General features: G+C 34.2%; 3 protein-coding genes and 1 pseudogene across 6 annotated transcripts; 2 read left to right on the top strand and 2 right to left on the bottom strand.

Moving 5' to 3' along the window:
* Positions 1 to 1148: 1148 nt before the first annotated feature.
* LOC116144259 lies at positions 1149 to 1797 on the top strand. Its single transcript, XM_031429718.1, has one exon. The coding sequence runs from the start codon at positions 1168 to 1170 to the stop codon at positions 1663 to 1665; it is 498 nt and encodes a 165-aa protein (XP_031285578.1). The 5' UTR covers positions 1149 to 1167; the 3' UTR covers positions 1666 to 1797.
* A 241-nt stretch (positions 1798 to 2038) lies between these two features.
* On the bottom strand, positions 2039 to 4916 carry LOC116144256 (BTB/POZ domain-containing protein DOT3-like). The gene is made up of 6 exons (XM_031429717.1): positions 4702 to 4916; positions 4532 to 4601; positions 3307 to 4202; positions 2909 to 3173; positions 2695 to 2823; positions 2039 to 2535 (listed from the first exon to the last, which is right to left on the bottom strand). Exons 1-6 carry the CDS (start codon positions 4839 to 4841, stop codon positions 2185 to 2187), a joined length of 1851 nt encoding a protein of 616 aa, XP_031285577.1. The 5' UTR covers positions 4842 to 4916; the 3' UTR covers positions 2039 to 2184.
* A 2045-nt stretch (positions 4917 to 6961) lies between these two features.
* On the top strand, positions 6962 to 8537 carry LOC116144257 (annotated as a pseudogene).
* A 5855-nt stretch (positions 8538 to 14392) lies between these two features.
* Positions 14393 to 18630, bottom strand: LOC116144273. Of its 4 annotated transcripts, none has more exons than XM_031429743.1 (7): positions 18433 to 18630; positions 16994 to 17108; positions 16833 to 16903; positions 15828 to 16115; positions 15598 to 15640; positions 14834 to 14942; positions 14393 to 14652 (listed from the first exon to the last, which is right to left on the bottom strand). In XM_031429743.1, exons 2-7 carry the CDS (start codon positions 17082 to 17084, stop codon positions 14574 to 14576), a joined length of 681 nt encoding a protein of 226 aa, XP_031285603.1. In that variant the 5' UTR covers positions 17085 to 17108; positions 18433 to 18630; the 3' UTR covers positions 14393 to 14573. The 4 variants fall into 4 exon arrangements, with proteins under 4 accessions (XP_031285603.1, XP_031285600.1, XP_031285602.1 ...); XM_031429740.1 differs by having other exon boundaries at positions 16994 to 17110; positions 18439 to 18630; XM_031429742.1 differs by having other exon boundaries at positions 18538 to 18629.
* Between the last annotated feature and the right edge of the window lie 4853 nt (positions 18631 to 23483).

Here is a 23483-nt window from a genome sequence, read left to right as displayed (position 1 = left end):
CTTTCTGTTATATCTATAGTTCATGGGGGATGAGAAAATTTCTGGTATGAAGTCCTTAGGAAACTTACCTGGACAACTGTTCTTAGAGGCAATCGATCATTCTGTGCAGCATGCGTGCATGCATCAAGAGCCACAAAAAAAAATAATAATAATAATAATAAGTTGGGGGAGAGGTACTTTTTTTTTTTTTTTTGCTTATAAACACCCTGCTTATAAGTTAATTTGACCAAATATATTACTACATTATCCTTGTTTAATTTTAAAATTCCATAGTATACCCTTATTTAATGTAGTACATTTTTTAGTCATTTTATAATAAAATGTACTTATAAGCCATATTTTACCAAACACGTCAACTACTTATCAGTCACTTATAAGTATTTTAACTAAACACGTAATTGCTTAAAATTTCAAATGTTTATAAGCTAATTTTAGCTTATAAGCACTTGTTGCTTATAAACTAATTTTCATAAGCCCAGACAAACACTCCCTTAATAATATACCAGTATTATATTATATTAATAATATAATAATATAATATTATTAATAACATTAAAAAAAAAGGGTAATTCAATAAAAAACTTTTCTTATAATTCTTTTATTCCTCTCAACCAAACATATTAATTATTTATATCCACAAATTTATTCTAATCTAACGAAATCTATTTAATATAACATTTTCAGTGATCTTCAAGATAATCTATCTTTCTATTAATATAACATTTTTAGTAATACAATATAGCATGTTGAAGAGTGGTTGAACTGACCGAATCATACGAATGATTTTAATAGTGAACGGTATGATATCTTTATATATCTCTATGTAAGACTAACATTTTTCATAAATGGTACGATATGTTTTATATATGATACAATTATTTAGAAAATAAAAAGGTTCTATGTGTATTTATGGGTGAATCTAATAAAGTTTCTGTTATATAATCTTTGAAATTAATAAAGAAATAAAGCAGTTTTATTCATTAATCAGACATATAAATGATTTGATAGGTTGAACGGTAACGTATCATTCTTTCAAAAACTATTCTCAAATTCCCAATTAGTGGGCTTAATCATCCCCGGCCAAGATCAAGCCCAAGCCCAGACTACAAAACCCCAAATAAACCTTTCTTCTTCAATTCACACAAACACAAACACAGTGCAACAACAATGGCGGGTAGACTAGGAAGAAGAGTAGTTCACTTCGCAAATCTTCCCATCAAACTCTTGATGCCCACCACCCCAAACTTAACAAGCATCTCAGAAATCGCGCTCAAAACCATCCCATCAGCTTCGAAGATCGAAATCAAACGGGTCCTCGAGTCCCTCTACGGCTTCGAAGTCGAGAAGGTCCGTACGCTCAACATGGAGGGAAAGAAGATGAAGCGGGGCGGCGTGTTGATCGCGAAACCCGACTACAAGAAGGCTTATGTCACTCTAAAGAATCCCCTTTCATTGTCGCGAGATTTGTTTCCTGTTGGGATGATTTTGGATGAAAAGGAGCGGATGAAAAAAGAGAAGAAGTCGAGTTTTGTTGAGGAAGGGAAGAGACAGCATTGGCTTGAGGGAGAGACGAGAAGTGAAGAGAACAAGAAGAAGAAGGGGAAGGGGTTGGTTGATGACGGGGCAGCTGTGAAGTTTCCATGGAGTAGCATGAGGTCGAGGTAGAAAATGCTTGTTTTATCGATTAATCAGAGTTTATGGATGATTAATTATGGTTTAATTAAGGTTTTGTTGTTCTTGTGATAATGGGTTGTTGTGAACTTCATTGAATAATAATGAAAGTTTCAGAATTTTTTATGCTTTTCTGAGTTTATGTTATGGCCTATGGTGATGGTGCTGAGCTAGTTTTAGTGGAAATGATAAACCTTTACCAGTTATGTTATGTATGTTTGATGAAAGTTTTGAGTTTTATGTTTAGTTGAGTTTAATTTATAGCAATGTGTGATGGTGTTCGGTAATATAAATGAGCTAGTTCAGTGTGAAATGACAATGTTTACCCATTATGTTATGTAAAGTGACATTGTATAAGATAGTTATATGGCAAAGATTGAACTTTATTTATCTTAATAAACATGAGATATATTGCAAAAAAAGGACAAACTTTGAGTTCGGCTATATATTTCTACAAGAGATGCTATAGAAACAGATTTTTTTATACAGAAAATGTAGAGATATCAGTGAGATTTAGGCTATTGACCGCCTTCGTCTGAAGCTGGTTCGGACGCTAGTTGAGTTGGGTCTCTGTTGTCGATCACCAGTTTCATCTGGATCGACTTTTGAATGGAACGATCCCTTGATCTTCCTCCAACCTGAACTCCATCCTGTTATGATCTTCTGCTTGTTGCTTAGCTTCTCGTACTCTTGCTGCAGCTCGGAGTAGTCAGCTTGTAGCTCTGTCATTCTTGTCTTTACATTCTCCAGTTCAACTTTCAGGTTCTTGATCTCTACACTTGTAGATGACTGGTTTTCATCCTGTTCTGAATTTTCACCTCGTGTCATTGCTGTCCTCATTTTTACTTGCTCTGAAAATAACACCTGCATGACATATGGTGAATGCTAAGCACATGGCCTGTTTCTCTGTACTTAAATCATGTCCAGCAAAGTGATAATTCAAAAATTCTAGCAAAATTTCTGTTATCTCTATAGTTCATGGGGGATGAGAAATTTCTGGTATGAAGTCCTTAGGAAACTTACCTGGACAACTGTTCTTAGAGGCAATCGATCATTCTGTGCAGCATGCGTGCATGCATCAAGTGACAGTTTCTCGCAGTTCATTATTTTGCACAGCCTTTTTCGTTCATGTTCAGGTACAGAAGGATGAGACTGAAAAAGCATATTAGATTATTAGGTTTAAAAAATTGAATAACCTATAAATTCGGAGAGATACAATGGACAAATGATAGGTAACCTTTAGGTAGGTATCTATGGCTCTGTAGAGACCATCATGACATGTTCGAGCATTGTCTGGTAAGGATTCAGCCAGCACTTGAAACTTGGTGATGGAGAGGTTTGGGTCCCTAGCAATTTCAGCAAGATAACTGTCTAAGATCTTACTTACGTTAGTTTTTCCAAATTTTTGTTGCATCTGCTGCTGCTGGTGTTCATGCATCAAGAAGTATTCCACAATCCTTTGCACCACATCAGTGTTGTGCATTGTGTGTCGTTCAAGTGAACTGCATCATGATTGCAGATAAACAATATTGCAAATTAGTTAATTGTTAATGATGAAATCTCTTCATAAGAGTTCCTCTTTGGATATTTTAACACGTGTCAAACAATTTAGAATAAAGAGATTAGATTACTCACTTGTATGGTTTTCCTTGATCTTCATTTTTATAATTAGGAATCAAAAGATCGTTGACATTGGCTTCTTCTAACATCATTCCCACTCTCTTCTCAAGCTCTGCAATTAAAGCTGGTGACGCAGAATAAACTATTGCCATCTTCAGCATCTGCAAGAAGAACTTGCAAGAAACAGCTTCTTGCTGAGGAGGAAGTATACTTACTAAGCTTTCGATAATCATTCTTTGCTCCTTGTGTCCAACCCCCCTTTCCTCCTTTCCTGCATTCAAAATACTGAACTGCAGCTCATTCTTTCCATACCCGTATCCTCTTAGTCCTTCTAACTCTACTTCCATGCCTGGCAACGATTTCTTGGCATAATGCATGATGCATTTTACTATTACCTCTGCTTTTTCTCCTTTCACCTTTATTGCTGTTATAATCCTTGTGAAGTGATCAATCTGAAGGGTAGCCACATCATCAAACCACCATCCTTCTTCATTAACAATATCTCCGTTTGTTGAATTTTCTCTTGAAGCCTTCCAAGCAATTGAATCACAGCATCTTCTGACAATTTGAAGGTTTTCAGCCCACGGAGATAAAGTTTCACAAGATTTGAGAACAGTAATGGTTGCTTTCCATGAAGAAAGGATTACCAATGTTAGGAAAGATTCTGTTTTGGAGATTAGATTTCCATCTTCATATTCTTCGCTCATATCTAGAAATTCTGCTGCACATCTTAGTGGAGTAATGTTTTCAGGGCTGAAGTCTATTGGGAGGCCGTAACAAAATTTCAAAATGATCTCAAAAATATCTGGTCCTCCTGGGAAGTTTTCAAGCTTAACGTCATACCCAAACTTTGAGATGGAAGGCTGAAGCTCCAGTCGGCCTATGTACCCGCATTTTGACACCAAGGGATACTGTTTCAGGAAAATCATATGAGATATCAGATGATGGAATACACAGTTCTGCACCCTTAACAGTTCATTCAAGTCATACACCAGAAAACTGTCTATAGAAAGTAGAGTCGTCAAACTAAGTGCCTATTGAATGTCAACTATTTCGTAATGAAGATATCTACTTATCTGCAGGATTTGAATGTTATGCAGTGTCTCAATTTGCAAGACTATTATATGAATATATGAAGTAATTTTCTATATTCAAGATATTTACTTAGTTTCTTTTAGCTCTGCAAGAGAAGGATTCAATGATTGTGCAGTATACTTCAACTCTTGTCTATAATTGTTACCTTGTGAACATTAAAGGTGACATCTTGAACTTGAATCGATAGATCTGTTGGGATTTGAGAACTGACAAACCTGTAGAACACAACCAAGTAAAGGTGAGATGTAATGTAACAACACAATATGCTATTTCAAGTTATTGAGTTCACATATGTAACACATTCTTTTTGTGTACCATGAGTGTTCCTTTTTCTCGATGCTATCGGCTATGATGAATCTGTTGGGAATTACTATACTTTGTTCATAAGCTTGAGCAGGGCAATCAGAATCACTGCCAGGGCTTCGCAACTGAATTGCCGAAGATGATGACTTCATGGTGGCTCACTGTGTGAAGCATCTGGTGAAGAGGATCAAGTTATAGGAGACTGGGGCATGGCTTAAATAATTTTGAGAAGTGAGTCTGTGGTTGGAATGGTAGTAACATTAAATGGGTTTGGTGGGCTGTTAATACAAGTCCTTTTTGTTGGCCAAAATGTCTCAAAAATTTGATAGAGACCAAACGTCCAGGTGAACATTTATGGGCAAGCAGAGAGAATATTGGGTATGAATCGTCCATTTTCAACCACGTACAGTTGACTGGACCAGCTATTCTGTGGCTCCAACTTTCATAATGCTTGGCTCGGAATGTTTTGTTATTGCCTATGCTTTACTAAAGAGGCCTTTCTGCTGCTTTTATAGAACTCAATTGTACCATACAAGTGCCACTTAGCATATATGAGGATAGAGAAAGTATTGAGTAACTCTATTTTGAATAATACTTTGCGTATTAACGGATTTTACTAACCAATGTACTAACCTTTGTTAAAATCACACATAGTACCCGTACTATGTGTATGGTATCCGTACTATGCTTTAAGTTAGTACACTGCTTAGTAAAATCCGTTAGTACGCATAGCATTACCCCTCTATTTTATGCGCAATCAACCAATCATCGTACGTCATGTTAACATTTGTTAGTTATGTACGTCATGTTAACATTTGTTGGTTATCCACGTTTTATGTGTGATCAACTAATCATGATACGTCATGTTAATATACATCAACCGTTTATATTTTGTGATTGATTATTCGTGTTTTGTGACTGATTGGTCGCACCTCATCGACTTAATACTTGTAAATATTAATAAATGCTATTATTGGAGCTAAAATGTGGATGCATGCATGTCATTTACAAAGTGTAAATTTTATTTTCAAGTGAGAGATCTCTTTCAAGCATGTGCTGTGTTATTGCATGTATGTGAAGCAATTTGACTTAGATTCACAATTATTGAAATATCGTTCGTCTCGTTTTCGGATCAAAACCATTGTTTTAAAACCCGGATCGAAGGGAAACCCGTTTTACTACCAAGGTCATGGGCTAACTGGTTGGATCGATGACGTCAGCGACAATTTTATTTTTAAAAAATTACATATTAATCTCTTAAATATTACAAAAATTCTCCTAAAAAGTTAATTAGTCCCTAAAATTTTTATTTATCTCCAAAATACCCCCAAAAAATTACTAATTAATCCATAAACTTTTAACATCTCTTCAAAACACCCCTATAAAATACAAATTAACCCTTGTAATTTTGAAATATTATAAAAAACCCTCTAATACTTGAACCGGAGCGGAGAAGCTGCCGGGTCCTGGTCAGATCGGTACAACCCGTCAGTCCAATCCAGTTTTTAAAACAGAGATCAAAACACTTCCAATTTGAGTTTTTATTTCAATAAATAAAGCTTATGATCAATAATGAAACAAACACTAGATTCAAAATCCCAAAAGCTTAAAATAAATCTTAGAGAAGAAGTTCTTGATTCAGCGTTACACTTTACCTAACATTGAAGTTACTTAATAGCAAGATGAGATTCATTTAATTAATGCTAGTATTTAATTAAATCGTTCATGAATAATAAAATATGTATAGATTGGAGCTAAAGATTAAAGGGTATGATTGATATGTTGGACTAAATCAAGATTTTTGCTTACTCAAGTTATAAAGTCTAAAGATTTAAAGAGAGATCATGCTCATTTTATCTTTTTATTTTCTCCCCTTAAAATAATAAATTATTTTGAACGATATTAAGAAACATTAAAATTTATTGATGAATTTTAATTATTATTATCAGTTTTTTTATCTTGAGAATGATTCATCAGTATTTTTCAGAATTTTGATCCGCTCTTTCAATAAATTCACGCACCTTTTTTTATTTTATTTTAATCATCATTATAATATTTAATAATTATTAAACGGGTTTTTACGGGTATTTAATAATTAATTTAATTTATAGGGGTGTAAAAGGATAAAAGAAAAAGAGAAGGGTAAAAACAAAATAAGTGAGAGAACAAGTTCAAAGTCTCCCTCGTCATAGTTGGCGGTTTTTCCTCGTTCATTATATAACGGATTGAAACTGAAAGCAGCTTCTTCTTCTCTTCAGATCAATCTGACTCAAAATTTTCAGATCTCAATTTCAATAACATAATCATGGCAACAGTCTCGCCTCTTGCCAAATATAAGTTGGTTTTCTTGGGAGATCAATCCGTAGGAAAAACCAGCATCATCACCCGTTTCATGTACGATAAATTCGACACCACTTATCAGGTCTTGAATTTTTTTTTTGTTTTTGTTTTTTCTCTTTTAAATTTTAATGTTTTAGCTACATTTTAAATCTTACGTTTTTTTTTGGGTTTTTTTTTTTTTTTTGTAAATGAATAATCGTTTGATCTCGAACGATCTGAAATTTAATGGTTATTGGAAGATGCTTTTATTTTCTTTTTGGTAATTTGTCGGTTGTTTATCATTTGGTTAGTGAATTGCAGGCTACAATTGGGATGATTCTTATCCAAAACAATGTACCTTGAAGATCGGACGGTTCGTTTGCAACTTTGGTAAGAATCATTTTCAATGTTTTTTTTTTCTTTAATGGAAGTTTGTGATGAATGTGTAATTGTGTGAATAAAATTTCTGTTGGTTGATTTAGATTTTTTTTGTTCTATTATTACTTTCATGTTTTGTTTTTGTGGGGTTGATTTTGGAACTTTATATGTGAATTTTGCAGGGATACAGCCGGGCAAGAGAGATTCAGGAGTCTTATTCCAAGCTACATCAGAGATTCCTCTGTTGCAGTAATCGTCTATGATGTAGCTAGTGAGTATTCAACTCTGTATATAACTTAGTAAAATTACAAGATCATGAAAGTAGAAATTTTTTCTTTGAAAATTGAAAACACTTATGTCAATGTTAGTTTTCAATGCAATTGACTCTAAAATTACAAATTAGCATCATGTTAAACCGAAAATATCCAGCAATGTCTTAGATGAAATGGGACTATCACATTGTTCTATCTTTTATTTAACGATAGTTCAATTTGTACCATTCACAAGAAGGCATATTGCTTCAAATTTCCAAATGATTTCACCCTGCAGATAGACAATCATTCTTGAACACTTCTAGGTGGATTGAGGAGGTTCGAACAGAACGCGGTGGTGATGTTATTATTGTCCTTGTTGGGAACAAAACCGATCTTGTTGATAAAAGGTAATTTGCAAAGAACTAACTTCCCGATTGGAGTTTTGACGGAATGTTATTGCATCAATGTGTCCTTTCATGAATGAACAGAGCATTTTAGCATAAATTATTTTGGTTTGGGATGTATGGATAAGTTGTTTGATAATGTGGGTTTGGTGATGAAACAAAACAGGCAAGTGCCATAGAGGAAGGAGATGGCAAGGCTCGCGAGTCCGGAGTCATGTTATAGAACAAGTGCAAAGCAGGATTCAATATCAAGGTAAATAATAATGGACAAATTGCATTTCTTTTTCATTCCAGAAACTGCTGTCATTTGGGTCCGTTTATCACTTTAATCTTGATGGTTTATGTAATATTACAGCCTCTATTTGCAAGATAGCGGCGCATTGCCAGGAATGGAGCCTTTCTTCCACAAAACAAGAAGACATGGTGGATGTCAACCTAAAGCCGACGTGAGGTATCTCAGATAGATCAGAAACGAGGGGGTTGTGCTTGTTAAACAAAATGTAGAAAATATAGAAAGAAGCTACAACTTTGAACCATTCAAACATCTCTAGAGAGAATTCAGCTAACTTGCCTACAACTTTTTGTTCAATATACTTTCAAGTTTTTAGTATTTTAAGTTGCTGAAGGAATTATCCTTGTTCCAGAATACTAAAACAGACAGTTCTGATTTTTTTTTTTTTTTTTTTCTTTTTTGGGGTTCTTTTGAGGAACATCTTTGAAATGTTTGTAACTGAGTATAGAAGCTGTATTTGGGATTTGTTTTGTCAGATGATTCATTTTTAGGCATGTTGAAAGCTTTAAATGAAACAGGCTTTTGCAGAATAATGAATTGTATCCAGTGCAGTATCATATTTATTACAAGTTCTGTTGAATGTTAAAATTAAAAACCCAGGTCTGTACTCGGGCTTTCAATGCTTTATGCAAAGTTTAAGGCAAAAGAAAGAAAAGTCTTTCTGTAATATATTGTATTCCTGCAAATATGGAATAGCAAAATTGAAAATCAGGAAGCATCTCTTCTCCAGATTTGCAAATTTCCTTATTTAAGAAAATACCACTTTTATTGAAAAGGAAAAAAAAGGAAAAAGGAAAAAGAAAAAACTAAAGAGTTTGAGAGAAAAAATCTTCTCCCATAAAGGATAAAATCTTTCTTGGGCCTTAACTATAAATTTAGGACTTTTAGTATGAATATATCTGTTTTCGTGCTTGGGGGTGTGTCCTAGGGTTTGTGTTCTACACCAAATTCACTGTAAGTTTATACAAATAGGTTAAAATCTTGTTTTGAGCCTTAACTATAAATTCGGTGGTGGTTATACAAATTAGCTTTTGCTTTTGGAGTAGTTCTTGTTTATAATTCGTTACTATAAGTTTTTAGATTCAATAATTAATTTTCTGCTAGTATTATGTTGTTATTTACTAATTACTATATTACCTTCATTGTTTCTTTAGGAGCCAAGGCATTATCGATTAGACTTGAGCTTTCTTGCTCGATCAGGTGAATTTGATATTTGCGTTTATAATTAGATGTCACTATATAATTCATGGACATTTTCAGATTCAGTTTATGTATGAGATTAATGAAATCATGAACTGATAGTACTTCTGGAAAGAATATTCCTACTGATATCGTCCATGATATCGTTCTGGAATTGCCCGTAAAATCACTTTACGTTTTCGAGTGTGGTCAAAAATGTGTTGCAAAACTATTGACGAGGTTTCTTTTGCTATCATGCACGAATCAGCATGTGTTGAAGAACCTCAAATTGTGTATACTTCTTCCTTTTGAGGTCAACGAAGAAATTGCATTCCATGACCTATGATGAGGCTAATAATGTAATGAAGAAAAGTGAAATTCCTATCCTAGAAATTTCAGGGGACAATAGGGAAAAGAATAACTATGAACTTTGTTGTGAATATGGTTTACTATGCATTCAAAATATCACAAAATGAATTAGTTTTTTTATTAAATCCTCTAAGGGAGAAGTTTGTAGCTACCGAGGTCAACTTCAGAGTTGGGAAGATTAATTGGTGCAAGACGTCATGGTATGGAATGGGATTTGATTGTACAACTAACACATACAAGATTGTTCGGGTGATGGAAATATCTCATGCGGAATTTGATACTGAAGTTCACACTTTGGGCACAAATTCATGGCGACAAATCGGCTCAAACCCTTCTTGTATTCTAAGTATATGTGGGTGAATGCATATGGGATATGCATTGGTTGCGTTCTAATTTAAAACAACGTATAGAATAAGAGACGATGATAATCTTTTGATTTCAAAGGAGGAATTCAAGTGGATTCGTTATCCGAATTTAAAGTACTGCACATAAGTCTTGTATAAAGTTCCGTTAATTAATCTGAGAGGATCCCTAGCTATTGTCAATGTTCTCCCTTTAACGAGATGGAGATATGGGTGATGAAAGATTATGATAAGAAAGAGTATTATTGGGTAAGAGAATTTAGATTTAGTGATGTTAATATAATCATTTAATAATCGACATGGGTTTACTGAAAACTTTGGTGCTTGGGGCCACCGAGGTTTATATGTCGATACTTATCCCAATAAAAATCATGTTATTGATCTTAAGAAAAATCAGATGGATTACATTGATAAAAGATTTGCATTCTGCAAGAGGATTATACAAACGGCAGAGTGAACCAATCGACTCCAAAATGTGTTGCAAAACTATTGACGAGGTTTCTTTGTATCATGCACGAATCAGCATGTGTTGAAGAACCTCAAATTGTGTATACTTCTTCCCTTTTGAGGTCAACGAAGAAATTGCATTCCATGACCTATGATGAGGCTAATAATGTAATGAAGAAAAGTGAAATTCTTATCCTAGAATTTTCAGGGGACAATAGGGAAAAGAAAACCTATGAACTTTGTTATGTTGAATATGGTTTACTATGCATTCGAAAATATCGACAACATGAATTAGTCTTTTATTAAATCCTCTAACGGGAGAAGTTTGGAGCTACCGAGGTCAACTTCAGAGTTGTGGAAGATTAATTGGTGCAAGAAGTCGTGGTATGGAATGGGATTTGATTGTACAACTAACACAATACAAGATTGTTCGGGTGATGGAAATATCTCATGCGGAATTGATACTGAAGTTCAACTTTGGGCACAAATCATGGCGACGAATCGGCTCAAACCCTTCTTGATTCTAAGTAATTGTGGGGTGAATGCATATGGAGTGCATTGATTGCGTTCTAATTTAAAGCAACGTATAGATACGAGACGATGATAAGATCTTTTGATTTCAAAGAGAGGAATTCAAGTGGATTCGTTATCCGAATTTAAAGTATTGCACATAAGTCTTGTATAAAGGTTCCGTTAATTAATCTGAGAGGATCCCTAGCTATTGTCAATGTTCTCCCTTATAACGAGATGGAGATATGGGTGATGAAAGATTATGATAAGAAAGAGTATTATTGGGTAAGAGAATTTAGATTTAGTGATGTTAATATAAATCATTTTAGTTCATATCGACATGGGTTTACTGAAAACTTTGGTGCTTGGGGCCACCGAAGTTTATATGTCGATACTTATCCCAATAAACATCATGTTATTGATCTTAAGAAAAATCAGATGGATTACATTGATAAAAGGATTTGCATTCTGCAAGAGGATTATACAGACGGCAAGAGGGATGTCTATAGTTATACCAGGAGTGTTATTCGTCTTAAAAACTTTGGCAACCCCGTTGCAAATCATTCTTATAATTTCCTCAAAACAGCCCGCAACATCTATGTTTCCCCTCGATAATTATGAGAATTTAACTTTCACATTCTCCAGACAGTTCGTCATATTTATGTTTCGCCTAATGAAACAAACGATGGTGACCATTAGAATTTTAGTTTTGTTTCCTTGTTTCTTTTGACTATGCTGTAATGAATGATAGATATTTTTCTTAATTTTAATTGTATTTTCCTTTTTCAATTGTTGAAACTCGTACAAACAATGGCGAATTGCATGTGTATGAGTTCATATAGAGTTTTAAAGGAATCAAAACTCAAAACTTTTTAAATTCTAATTATAATCAGTTTTTAATATTATAAAATTTCAGTATCACCTTTGCTAAAAATTGAAAAGGATAAATTCACCCCTCTTATTCCTTGCCCATCTTCAAACTAATCGTCAAATTACCACCTATCATCGCCACACACCACTGTGACCATCGAGTGAGAGTCTCCTTCTCCTCATCTTCGTCACTGATTGGTATTCATTTCATGATCGGTTAGTTTTCGGTTTTGCTTTTGTTTATGGCTTGTTTAAGTTAGATTCTTGGTTGATCGTGGAGAGTTTTAGAGCAAGGAATCAGGGAAAAAAACGAATATTTTCTTTTGCTCTATAAAGTAAATTTGAATCTCGAGAATTTCCGAATAGTTGTTCAAAGACTATGTTTGTTTCCATGGAAAATACTAAATTTATAATCAAAGATGCAAGCTGAGGTTTGGCATTGAGTTTAAGACTGTAGAATTTGATTGTCTAGTGACTGATTTTCTCAGCTACCAAACAGAACCTCAGATTTAGTGATAATTACTGATTGATTTCGTTTAATATTTGTCTTGTTTATGGTTATATGCTCAAATGGATTGGTTTTTTCAGATTGAGTTTACGATATTAATGGAAATCACCAACTGCCCGAGTACTTCTGGGAAGAACAAGCAGCAGTGCTATGGTAATTTTCCTACTCATATCGTTGTCGATATCTTTTTGAGGTTGCCCGTAAAATCGCTTTTGCGTTTTCGATGTGTGTCGAAGATGTGGTGCAGCATTATCGACAGTGTTTCTTTCGCTAACATGTACGAATCAGCACGTGTTGAAGAGCCTCAAAATTCTTTATAGTCCTCCATATTTGAAGTTGGTGAAGAAATACCATTCCATTACAAACGATGAGGCTAATTATGCAATCAAGAAAAGTGAAATTCCTATCCTAGATTTTTCAGAGAAGAGGGAAAAGGAGGACTATAAACTTTGTTGTGTTGCTTATGGTTTATCATGCGTTCGAGTCATACAAATGTGTGTTGAATTACATCAACAACATGAATTAGTCTTTCTATTGAATCCTCTCACGGGAAAAGTTTTAGAGCTACCAAGTGTAACAAATCTCACATTGGATGCATATTGGGGAGGTCCTGAACTTATAAATGGGAGGAGTTTCTCCACCTAGGTTAGCTTTTTTAGGTGTGAAACTCTCAGTCCGTGACAAGTGGTATTAGAGCAGATCTGATCCGTCTTTCGATGTCCTGCCAAGTGTCCAAGTAGGGGCGTTCACATGTGATTGTAGATCCACACGAGAGTGAGGTGGACGGGTAGGTAGGGGGCCTCACCTATGACGAGGGTGTCACATGATTAAGTGGGGGAGAATATAACGAATCCCACATCGGAAGCGTATTAGAGAGGTCCTGGGCTTATAAATGTGGAGAGTTCCTTCACCTAATAGGTTAGTCTTTTGAGTGTAAAACACCCAGTCCGTGACATGAGGCCAATGGCAGGGCTATTGAAGACCGATGGTATGTGGAAGGAATTGTTGTATGGAATGGGATTTGATTGTACAACTAACACAGAAAAAGTTGTTCGGGTGCTTAGTATACGAAACACGCAATTCGAGACTCAAGTTTACACTTTGGGCACGAATTTGTGGTGACGAATCTCCTCAAACCCCTCTTGTATTCTAAGTTCTTGTGGAGTGAGTGCATATGGAGATATGCATTGGATGCCTTTTTTTCTTAGGAGGGAATTCAAGTGGACTCGTCATCCAAAATTGGAGTACTATGCCGATTTGCATAAAAAAAATTCGTTGATTAGTTTGAGAGGATCGCTGGCTATTGTTAGCATATGGGTGCTGAGAGATTATGAGAAGAAAGACTACTATTGGTATTGGGTAAGAGAATTCAGATTAAATACTGGTGTTATAAGACCTGATGATATAGCTTATTGGCAAAGTTTTGGGACTATAATGGAAAACTTTGGTGCCTGTGGACATCGAGGTTTATTTTTTGACACTTTTCACCATGGGCATTATGTTATCGATCTTCAGACGAATCATATACAACACATTAATGAATGCATTCCGCCAGAGGATTATAATTCTGGTGTACTGGATGGTTTAACTTTTAAAAGGATGGTCAACAGTTATACAAGGAGTGTTCTTAGTCTTAGAAACTTTGGCAACCCTATTGCAAATCATGGCGATCATACTTACAACTTTCTCAAGAGAGTTCAGAGTGTTTATGTTAATTTGTAATCAATAATGGATATGTTAATCTTTTTCTTAATTTGTGGTAATTTATTTTGGTTATCTTTTTTTTTTTTTTTTGTATACTTCATACAATATTTAATAATCAAAGCATTAAATTGCATACCAAACCTCAATCATCCTAGTTATGTACAAAGGCCGGAAGCCTAAAAGATATAAACATTGCCAAACCCAGAAAAGGGAACTGAAACAAGTGATTCCTGAGCAAACTTTCAAAGTGGTTCAAGCATGAGATATAAGTCGGAAATGTCATAGAAATTAGACCTGGCTAAAACCATCGCTGTTCAGTCGAACCCTCAGGGTCAGATATATCAATATTAAGGTCCCCAAGCTTGACCTGACACCAGAGAGAAAATAAAAAGATGGTTAGTCTTAACTGGCTGCTAAAGAAAGGATTGGTAAAAGATGTTAATGGCATTTTAGAGCTAAGTCAAAAGGATGCGACATTATGCATAGGAAGGTGTAGTCTCAGATCATCCCATAGGTATATGCAGTTTGCTTGAGATTCTAGAGCTTACAATATAGAGAATAGGAGGACAACTTTTCTTGAGTCGAATGAGGCAGCACGTCTATATCTTCTCCATCTATTAATTGGTGCATCATGAATCCTCTCGGTCGGTGATTTATCTGTTGAAACAAACACTAGTTTAGTTAGTTGTCAGCACAGTTTAATTGGCATAAGTTGCAAAGCAGTGACCAAAATATTTGATAAATGTATCACTTATACAGAGGGGATTGATACAACATGAGACATGAGTTTTTTGAAGATAGTATGCAGAAATTAAGGAGCCTAAGAAATCCAACATAAGTGAATTTCAATATGTTGGATTTCAGGCTGTCAGAGAAGAAGGTAACGAGCAATCTAGGAAGAAACTGCCGGGACAGAGAGGGCAATTCCAAGCAGAGCAGCCATACGGAGACCTACAGGCTTTGATGACACATGTGACAGAGACAATTATATCTGGAAGCAAGGCTGTAAGGCAGAGTGAACCAATAAAGATCACCTTGGTTTGCATAGGGATATAGTTCCATGCAATGTAGTAACCACACACCTGTTGTCTATTTGTGAGTTTGAAAGTGCCCGTGCATGTGTGTGCATTAGCCAAAATTATACTGGGATTATGAATGTCATGTAAAGTTCTTTCCTCGGGTTTGATCTTGTAATTGAGAAGTCATGGAAGGGCTTATATTCTATAATGAAGAACATTCTAAGTGAAAGTAAAAATTATCAAAATTTGCAAGAATTTTCCATAATTATTCAAAAAAATCTAAAAATTCTCACCTATATTTAAGCTTGCTTGCCTCTGCAACACCTTTTGCATATGCTGCAAGCCAACAAGTAACTAAAATTATAAAAAGAAGAGAAAAGTACAAAGACTACCAACAATTAAGAAAAATAAGCAATCACTTGAAGATTATGTTTTTCCAAACTTTTCCAGACCACATCTAACACTGATATAAGAATGATTCCTCTAAGTCCACACAATATGCAGAAAAGGAAAAAAGACTTACATTTATCGTGCCCTCACTTTTTATACTGCCGACAATTTCATCATTGGATTTAAGTGGTTCCAAATTTTCCTTATCAATGTTAATGTCCACAATACAAGATTGATAAGCATCGGTACTTTTCATCGGTAGATTGATGCAGTTTTGAAAATCCAGTTGGTCATCCAGGCACATCTGATTTTTAGATGGAAAAGGAACTTCAACAAAGCTCAAAAAAGCTAACTGTGATGTACATTCTGGACTGGTGACGTCTTCCTCAGGCAACACTGAAATGCCATACACATCTTGAACCTGCACATACAAAAATCAAGTTCATAGAACTATAGAGTTTCCAACTTCAGACAAGGTATTCATTTGGAGGAAAGTACACAAATACCAAATTAAATTGAGACACAATCATTTAGGATGGAGAATTCTTACCAAAGTTTTGACAGATTAAAGAGAGCCTAGTTATAAGGTTATGGTAGTTCAAAGATGCAGGAAGGAAATTGAAATGAAAAACAGGGATTGATTTTCAAGCAAGCATTAACATTGTGGCTTGTGGCCAGTACTATAGCAGATTTATGTTGTTGCTTAAGGCAAACACAGATTTATGTTGTTGCTTAAACCAAACACAGATTTATGTTGTTGCTTAAACCAAACACAGAAGTTACAAGTTCAAAAAAAGAAATTGAATTTCCATGTACAACTATAAGGTCATCGGTTGCTTCAATCAAATTTTTTGAAGCATCAAGTTCTCACTCAAAATACGAGGATCCAATTACACAAAGAACAAAGTAAAGCATGACATCTTCAGATGAACTTACATTTGAACAGCGAACAGTGATGATTAAGTAAATTAAGTAAAGCATAACATTAAGATGAACTTACATGTGAACAGTGAGGAAGTAAAGGATGCATATTAAGATGAACTTCCATGTGAACAACGAAAAGTAAAGGATGCCATATTAAGATGAACTTACATGTGAACAACGAAAAGTAAAGGATGCCATATTAAGATGAACTTACATGTGAACTGTGAAAGGGACACTTTTCCCTTACTGGAAATGAAGCTTCCTCAATTACAATAGGCAAAACATCTGAAATTTCAGATCAAAGAGAATCCACTAAACAACTAATAGAAGAATGCATATTGAATTACATAAGTGACTTAAGTAAAGCACCATTACCCAGAGAACAGTGATGATTGACCTCATCAAAACTTGGCTTAAGTAACTGGAAGCATGAACAGCTGACAGGTAGATTGTTATTTGCATCCATTATGCCAGGGAAGTATGGTTTTTCCTAGAATCAATTGTGTTAAAAGTTGATTGTGCAAAAAGAGAGCACGCATAACCCACCATTAATTCGTTTAACTAGCATAGAACTGTATGATTACAACATCATACTAAACAGATGCTTCTTGGAAAGTTCAGTAATAATCTATATCAATAAATGTATTTAAATCAAAACAAAAACAAGACCAATCCACCGTCCATACCCATGGTCTTCTTAATTGATACTATCATTATCATTAAAATAGGAAAATACTAGCAGATTCCAAAACAAATTTTATATATATATATATATATATATATATGAGAGGGAGAGAGAGAGTGGATAAACATAGACAATAAAGGATACCAAATTCAAAAAAAGAAAATGAACCAAGAATAAGTTGGGCTGATACCCATGTCAATCTTTAGCAGAGTTGCTTTCTGAAAGCATTTTGACGTAAAGTTGATTAGCTAACTCCTATTAAATCTGATCTTTTGATCCTTTTTTTAGTGGTTGAAATTTCCTAATAGTCACAGTCAGGGCTTTACACATCAACACACCAAATTCTCTCCATCACTAGATAAAATAAAATGATTTGTCTTCCAAGCTAGATCCAGAAAAATTGAGGAAGAAAATCCAAGATAGCAGCAATTTGTGTATGCTAAAACCAAAATAAAATAAATGCATTAGATAGCTAAAGAGAATTCTACTATTTTTAATCCTTGTTTTCTGTATGAATTGAGTAAATATTATTACAAATTAAACACTAATAAAAACATTTAAAAAAAAAAGTCTTTAGTTCGTTGACATGTTAAGAAAATAGAAACTCAAGGTTCTATCCTTTCCTTTTCCACATTTTCTCAGCAATCAAATAAATAAAAATAAATAAAATTTAGGAAAAAATAGAAGTTCCACATCAACCATAGATAACTACAAACTAAAATTCCAAAAAAAAAAAAAAAAAAGGAACTTTCAACAGCATGCAAACCAAGAATACACAAATACAAGCCGAACTTCCACATCAGCTTCCGTACACAAACACTTCAATTTCTCACATTTTCTCATCAACCAAACCAAAAAAAAAAACATACTTTTTGTCTGAAAATTAAACTCTCTTTCACCATGCAAATCAGGAATAAAATAAGTAAACAGCAAAACTTCCACATCAGCCAGCCAAAACAACAAACACTTCAACTTCTCATCACTTCATCCACATTTTCTCATCGTTTTCTCAGCAGCCAAACAGAAAACAGTAATGATCTGACTCTAAACCACTAGCAACCACTAAAACCGCGCGTAATCGAACTATTCACCGCAAATTACACACACATTGCTAAAAAGAGATGAATACCTCAAACGAAACCAAAACGAGGTCGTTTCTGACGAAATACGAAATTAGGCTCGTTTAGAAGAGAAAGAGAGCGATTAGTAAACTCGAACGAATATAAATTCTCACCTCGTCGCATGAATTGGCCGCCATTGGAGAGAATTTGTGAAGAGTATATAAGAAGAGTGAAAGAAAGAGAGAGAAGGAAGAGTGAAGTTTTCGAGTTCCAGAAAATAGAAATTTGAAAAATTAAAATAAAACTGAAAGAACGACGTGGCATAAAGCCTCTGACTTGGACAATCGCAACAACGCCAAATCTTCTTTATATTTTTATGATTAAAATGCCTAAAGTGCCCTTCCTCTCTATGCTTTTCTTCTCATTTTATTTATTGAATGAATTAAATTTATCTTATCTTAATTTTAATTTAATTTTTGCTCCCTCTAATTAATCTCGTTCATTAATGGATTCAAATTGAGAGACCAACATTTATCCTCTGCACTTATTTAATTACAAATATTTAAGACAAGCTCCAACACCATTAAAGACGCCAATTTAATATAAATAAATATAAGATTATTTATTTATTTTAGTGATTAATGTCACATTAGATATACTTTATGGAAGGCATTTTTATATAAATTATGAAAGTATCTTAAAGTTCTATAATCTTTTTCATGAATTATAATCTTCCAAAAATTTGTCATTAATTTAAGTTTTTATTAGGAATACATTAGACATATCTAATCCGCTTGAGAGTTCAAAAGTAATTTACCTTCATCTAATCTTGGCCGTTTTTCAAATAATTTGAATTGATAAGGTGCCGTTTGATGTAAAATTTAATCGTAGAAGTGAAGGGCAAAAGAGGAAAAGAAAAAATTGAGAGATAATAAAATAGAAATCGATGTACTAGATTTTGTCCGGTTGTCTCCAATGAGGTGCATGTGAATCTACAAGTGAAATAAAAAAATAAAAAGAGGAGTCACGGGTCTTCTTGTTCCTATTCCAAACTCTTGTTTTTCTCAATTCCACCCCTGATTTGCCAATCATCTTCCCACTATTTTGACCCACATTTTACAATGACCCCCCTACCATAACATAGTTAACATGTGATTTTCTTCCTTTCTCCCATCTTGGTAATGGTACCCACATCCACACTTTCTGTGGATTAGAGAGGGTAATTTGGGAATTTTGTAACATATGTTTTAGTGACGTTGAGTCCGTTCAAGGTTTTGAATCTGGGAATTTGATTCTTCAAATCATACTGTAATACAAGGTGTTAATGTTCGTTCAGATTCTGAATCTTTGAATTTGATTATTGGGATTATATTGTATTATATACCCAAAGGATTATAGTAAAATATATAATACTATACATGTAAAGTTGAGATCCAAACTTTATATTTCATTCCATGTAGCAGTCAATTTGTTGATATATTCTCGATTATAAAATAATGAAATAAGTAAATTAACTTATCAAATCAACCGTTACATTAGTTAAAAGTGTAACATTACCTATTTTATAAAATCATTCAGTAACGTTATTAGGCAGTTTCAATTTTGAATCCATTATTACGATTATACTACAAATAAAGAAGGTAATATTATCCTCTTATAACAACCTTTGAATCGAGGTCTAAGAGTCATCCACACTTTGATCCAAAAGCCACAATAGAAAGGGAAAGTTACCCTCTTTAGGGTAGCATAATTCTCATTCTAGAGGGTTATAAGTGTAACCACCATTAAACTAGGATGATATAATGGAACTTGATTTAAGAGAGATTAATGTTCTTATTACTATTATGGAGCCAACATCCCAATAAATATCATTTATGTTATTTGTATGTTTGTCCAACAAAAATATGTGACATTATTGACTTCTTTTGCATAATTGACAAAGACATTGAACATTTTACTCACCATACCACCTCCATACTTTGCTCACTTTTTTTTTTCATGTTTTTTTATAATATATAAACTATATAATAAAATAAATAAATAATTTTATTATAAAGTTGTTGGAAATTTATCTTTATAAATAATAGAAAAAATTGATAGATCTTGATCAAGGTGTGATGTACCAACTTGAATATTTAAATAGAAATTGAAAAAAAAAAAATTTATGGCAACAACAGACAGAGGATATTAATTTTATTAATAAGTGCACCCATTTGTGAGTTGTAGTATGTACGAATGCCAACAGATGAAACAGCTTTAGAAATTGCTTGGCAGGAATGTTTTGGGCTTCCTTCGATGCATTGGATGCCTTTTTTCATAGAGGTAACCATATGAGACGATGATTGTGTCTTTCAATTCAAGGAAAAAATTCAAGTGGACTCGTCATCCAAATTGAGTACTCTGCAGATTTGCATAAAAATATTCATTGATTAGTTTGAGAGATCCCTGGCTATGTTAGTATATGGTGCTGAAAGATTATGAGAAGAAAGACTACTATTGGGTAAGAGAATTCAGATTATCTCTGGTGTTATAAGACCTGAGATATAGCTTATTGGCAAAGTTCTGGGACTATAATGGAAAACTTTGGTGCCTGTGGACATGAGGTTTATTTTTTGACACTTTTCACCATGGGGATTATGTTATCGATCTTCTGACGAATCATATACAACACTTAATGAATGCATTCCGCCAGAGGATTATAATTATGGTGTACTGGTGGTTTAACTTTTAAAAGGATTGTCAACAGTTATGCAGGAGTGTTCTTAGTCTTAGAAACTTTGGCAACCCTATTGCAAATCATGGCGATCATACTTGCAACTTTCTCAAGAGAGTTCAGAGTGTTTTTGTTAATTTGTAACCAATAATGGATATGTTAATCTTTCTTAATTTGTGGTAATTTATTTTGTTATCTTTTTTTTTTTTTTTATACTTCATACAATATTTATAATCAAGCATTAATTGCATACCAAACCTCAATCACATATAGTACAAAGGCCGGAAGCCTAAAAGATATAACATTGCCAAACCCAGAAAAGGGAACTGAAACAAGTGATTCCTGAGCAACTTTCAAAGTGGTTTAAGCATGAATATAAGTCGAAATGTCATAGAAATTAGACCGTCCTAAAACCATCGCTGTTCAGTCGAACCCTCAGGGTCAGATATATCAATATTAAGGTCCCCAAGCTTGACCTGACACCGAGAGAAAATAAAAAGATCGTTAGTCTTACGGCTGCTAAAGAAAGGATTGGTAAAAGATGTTATGGCATTTTAAGCTAAGTCAAAAGGATGCGACATATGCATAGGAAGGTGTTAGTCTCAGATCATCTCATAGGTATATGCAGTCTGCTTGAGATCTAGAGCTTACATATAGAGAATAGGAGGACAACTTTTCTTGAGTCGAATGAGGCAGCACGTCTATATCTTCTCCATCTATTAATTGGTGCATCATGAATCCTCTCGGTCGGTGATTTATCTGTTGAAACAAACACTAGTTTAGTTGTTGTCAGCACAGTTTAATTGGCATAAGTTGCAAAGCAGTGACCAAAATATTTGATATTTATCACTGATACAGAGGGGACTGATACACATGAGACATGAGTTTTTTGAAGATAGTATGCAGAAATTAAGGAGCCTAGAAATCCAACATAAGTGAATTTCAATATGTTGGATTTCGCTGTCAGAGAAGAAGGTAACGAGCAATCTAGGAAGAACTGCAGGGATAGAAGGGCAATTCCAAGCAGAGCAGCCATACGGAGACCTACACTTTGATGACACTTGACAGAGACAATTACATCTGGAAGCAGCTGTAAGGGAGAGTGAACCAATAAAGATCACCTTGGTTTGCATAGGGATATAGTTCCATGTAATGTAGTAACCACACACCTGTTGTCTTTTTCTGAGTTTGAAAGTCATGGCAGGGCTTTATTCATAATGAAGAACATTCTAAGTAAAGTAAAAATTATCAAAATTTGCAAGAATTTTCCATAATTATTCAAAAAAATCTAAAAATTCTCACCTATATTTAAGCTGCTTGCCTCTGCAACACCTTTTGCATATGCTGCAAGCCAACAGTAACTAAAATTATAAAAGAAGAGAAAGTACAAAGCTACCAACAATTAAGAAAAATAAGCAATCATTGAAGATTATGTTTTTCCAAACTTTTCCAGACCATCTAACACTGATATAGAATGATCCTCTAAGTCCACACAATATGCAGAAAAGAAAAAAGACTTACATTTATAGTGTGCCTCACTTTTTTTACTGCCGACAATTTCATCATTGGATTTAAGTGGTTCCAAATTTTCCTTATCAATGTTAATGTCCACAATAACAATTGATAAGCATCTGTACTTTTCATCGGTAGATTGATGCAGTTTTGAAAATCCAGTTGGTCATCCGGCACATCTGATTTTTAGATGGAAAGGAACTTCAACAAGCTCAAAAAAGCTAACTGTGATGTACATTCTGGACTGGTGACGTCTTCCTCAGGCAACACTGAAATGCCATACACACTTGAACCTGCACATACAAAATCAAGTTCATAAAACTATGAGTTTCCAACTTCAGACAGGTATTCATTTGGAGGAAAGTACACAAATACCAAATTAAATGAGACACAATCATTTAGATGGAGAATTCTTACCAAGTTTTGACAGATTAAAGAGAGCCTAGTTAAAGGTTATGGTAGTTCAAAGATGCAGGGGAATTGAAATGAAAACAGGGATTGATTTTCGCAAGCATTAACATTGTGGCCAGTAACTATCACATTTATGTTGTTGCTTAAACCAAACACAGAAGTTACAAGTTCAAAAAAGAAATTGAGTTTCCATGTACAACTATAAGGTCATCGGTAGCTTCAATCAATTTTTTGAAGCATCAAGTTCTCACTCAAAATACGAGGATCCAATTACACAAAGAACAAGTAAAGCATGAAATCTTAAGATGAACTTACATTGAACAGTGAACAGTGATGATTAAGTAAATAAGTAAAGCATAACATTAAGATGAACTTACATGTGAACAGTGGAAGTAAAGGATACATATTAAGATGAACTTCCATGTGAACAACGAAAAGTAAAGGATGCCATATTAAGATGAACTTACACGTGAACTGTGAAAG

This window comes from Pistacia vera, unplaced genomic scaffold (assembly GCF_008641045.1).
Source record: "Pistacia vera cultivar Batoury unplaced genomic scaffold, PisVer_v2 Contig44, whole genome shotgun sequence".
NCBI classification, from domain to species: Eukaryota; Viridiplantae; Streptophyta; class Magnoliopsida; order Sapindales; family Anacardiaceae; genus Pistacia; species Pistacia vera.
Note: the sequence above shows the minus strand (reverse complement) of the source record. Positions and strands in the feature narration are given on the sequence as shown.